We start from the raw sequence: 2,140 nt of genomic DNA on the forward strand, positions 1-2,140 counted from the left end.
AATAACAAGTATGACTCATTGGGGTCTTAGAATAGGAGGATGTTATAATGAGTTTTCTAGAATTTTCCATGGAAATTTCCAGATTTTCAGTCAGAAAATCCAGTTTTTCGGCCTAAAATGTCCCAAATGTTGTCTTCAAAATGTAGAATTTTCGTTAATTTCAGATAATTTCCAGCCTTTTCAGACATTTTTATATCAAAAACGAGCCACAACTTTGAGCTAAATACAAGCTATCTAGCCTATATTATTTCTGTGTTTCTGTGTATCCGGATGTCGGTCAGAAACGTTTTCAAATTGATTTCAGATACAACTAGGCACATTTTCCATCGTTTTAAGGCGGTTTTTGGACTATTTTAGACCAATTCTCAGTGAAAATCACTTGCGATTGCTCAGCGTTAATTATTCGAATTTTTGAAAAAACAAAAATTTAGGCGTCATTTTCAGACATTTTGAAGCGAAAAACACGTCGTTTTCTGGCTAAAAATTCTCCTAAAAGTAAGTCGATTTTCAGATTTTCAGTGCCCCAAATATTCGATTTTTATGAGTTTTGGCTTTAATTCCAGATTTTCAGATTTTCAGCATTGAAAACCCGTTTTTCGAAAACTCACTTTTGACACTTTTGCGACGATAACAGTATGGCGATGGCCGAGTTGTAGTCGTAGGCGTGGCGTGCCAAGATGGGCACTTGTTCGTCGGGATTCGAGCATTTCTGGAATTTCCAGCTCTACAGTAATCCTCATAGATCAATTGCTCACCTTCCACGTCTGATGCTGCTCAAACTGCTGCTGCTGTTTGTCGTTCTGGTCCTCATAAACGGTCAGTGGATGGGGTTGTCCCATCCATTCATAGCAAATGATCACATACGGAATCATGTGCTCGTCTTTGTCGAATCCTGAATGTTAAGCATGAGCAATGGGTCAAAAATGGGCCTAACAGGGCGTAAAAAGCCGAAAAACCAACCTGTATAGATGCGTCGAATGAAATCACCACGAGTATCGGTTCCCGGATGGATGAATTGCTCACACACGATCTGAAAATTCGAAATTCAGGCTTTTCAGGCTGGTTTAGGCTGTTTAAGGTCTAATTTAGGTTGATCTTGCGGCCTTTTTAGGCTGATTTTGAGCCATTTTTGGTCTTTCTTGGCCCATTTTAAGCCATTTTAAGGCTGATTTTTAGGCCTATTTCAGTCAGATTTTGAGACCTATTTTAGGCTGTTTTAGGCCTATTTTGAGCCATTTTCGGTTCTTCTAGGCCGATTTTAAGGCCCGTTTTAGGCCCTATTCCGTCTAATTTTAGACCGATTTCAGGCTGTTTTGAACTATTTTGGCGCTATTTTCAATCGTTTTTTGTCACTTTTCACGGATTTTAAGCCATTTTAAGCCCATTTTCACTTGTTTTGAACCCAATTGGATTCATTTTAGTCCCATTTTGACCAATTGTAGCCTATTTAGACCAATTTCAAGCCATTTTGGACCATTTGAAGCGAATTTTGAGCCATTTTCAGCCCATTGCACGTAATTTCGAAATACTGATTTTTCACAATTTTAGGGTCATTTTAAGCCTATTTTGAGCTATTTTTGACTATTTTAGACCATTTTTCGACTACTGTGGACCATTTGTGTTCATTTTCAGGTCATTTTAAGCCTATATTGAGCCTTTTTGGACCAATTTCGACCATTTTTTAGCTATTTTCAGCAATTTTCAGGCTGTTTTAAGCTTTTCTCGATCAATTTTGGCAGACTTTCATTTTGGAAAATAACGGCTGAGAAATCCAGTTATAAACTGATTTTCGACCATTTTCAGGCTATTTCCAGCGATTTTCAGCCAATTTTCGCGCATTTTAAGCCATTTTAGTGTCATTTTAAGCGTAAAAACTACCTTCAAATTATGATCGTTCTTCTGTGTGGCCAACGGTCTATCCGCCCCATTCCTCCCTCCAATTATATACTTCCTCACAAACATTTGAGCGGAATTCCACGTTTTAAGCCCATTGTCACCTGATTTGAGCCAAATTTGCCTCATTTTGAATCATTTCAGATCAATTATGACCACTTTTAGCCAATTTCAGTCTAATTTAGACCATTTTTGACAGGTTTCAAGCTATTTTAAGCATTTTTGAGCTATTTCAAACTGATTTTGA

At 37.7% G+C, this 2,140-nt stretch overlaps 1 protein-coding gene across 1 annotated transcript in view; it reads right to left on the reverse strand.

The window, feature by feature from the left end:
- Positions 1–2,140, reverse strand: part of CBG24538 — a gene marked incomplete at both ends in the record, with an annotated part of 7,088 nt that overhangs the window by 1,853 nt on the left and 3,095 nt on the right. Inside the window, 3 exons of the mRNA XM_002648300.1 lie at positions 609–709; positions 756–892; positions 961–1,030. Of these exons, the coding sequence (XP_002648346.1) occupies positions 609–709; positions 756–892; positions 961–1,030 (308 nt within the window). The remainder of the gene's footprint in view (positions 1–608; positions 710–755; positions 893–960; positions 1,031–2,140) is intronic.

The sequence above is a fragment of the Caenorhabditis briggsae genome (genome assembly GCF_000004555.2).
Source record: "Caenorhabditis briggsae complete genome, chrIV, whole genome shotgun sequence".
Taxonomy (NCBI): domain Eukaryota; kingdom Metazoa; phylum Nematoda; class Chromadorea; order Rhabditida; family Rhabditidae; genus Caenorhabditis; species Caenorhabditis briggsae.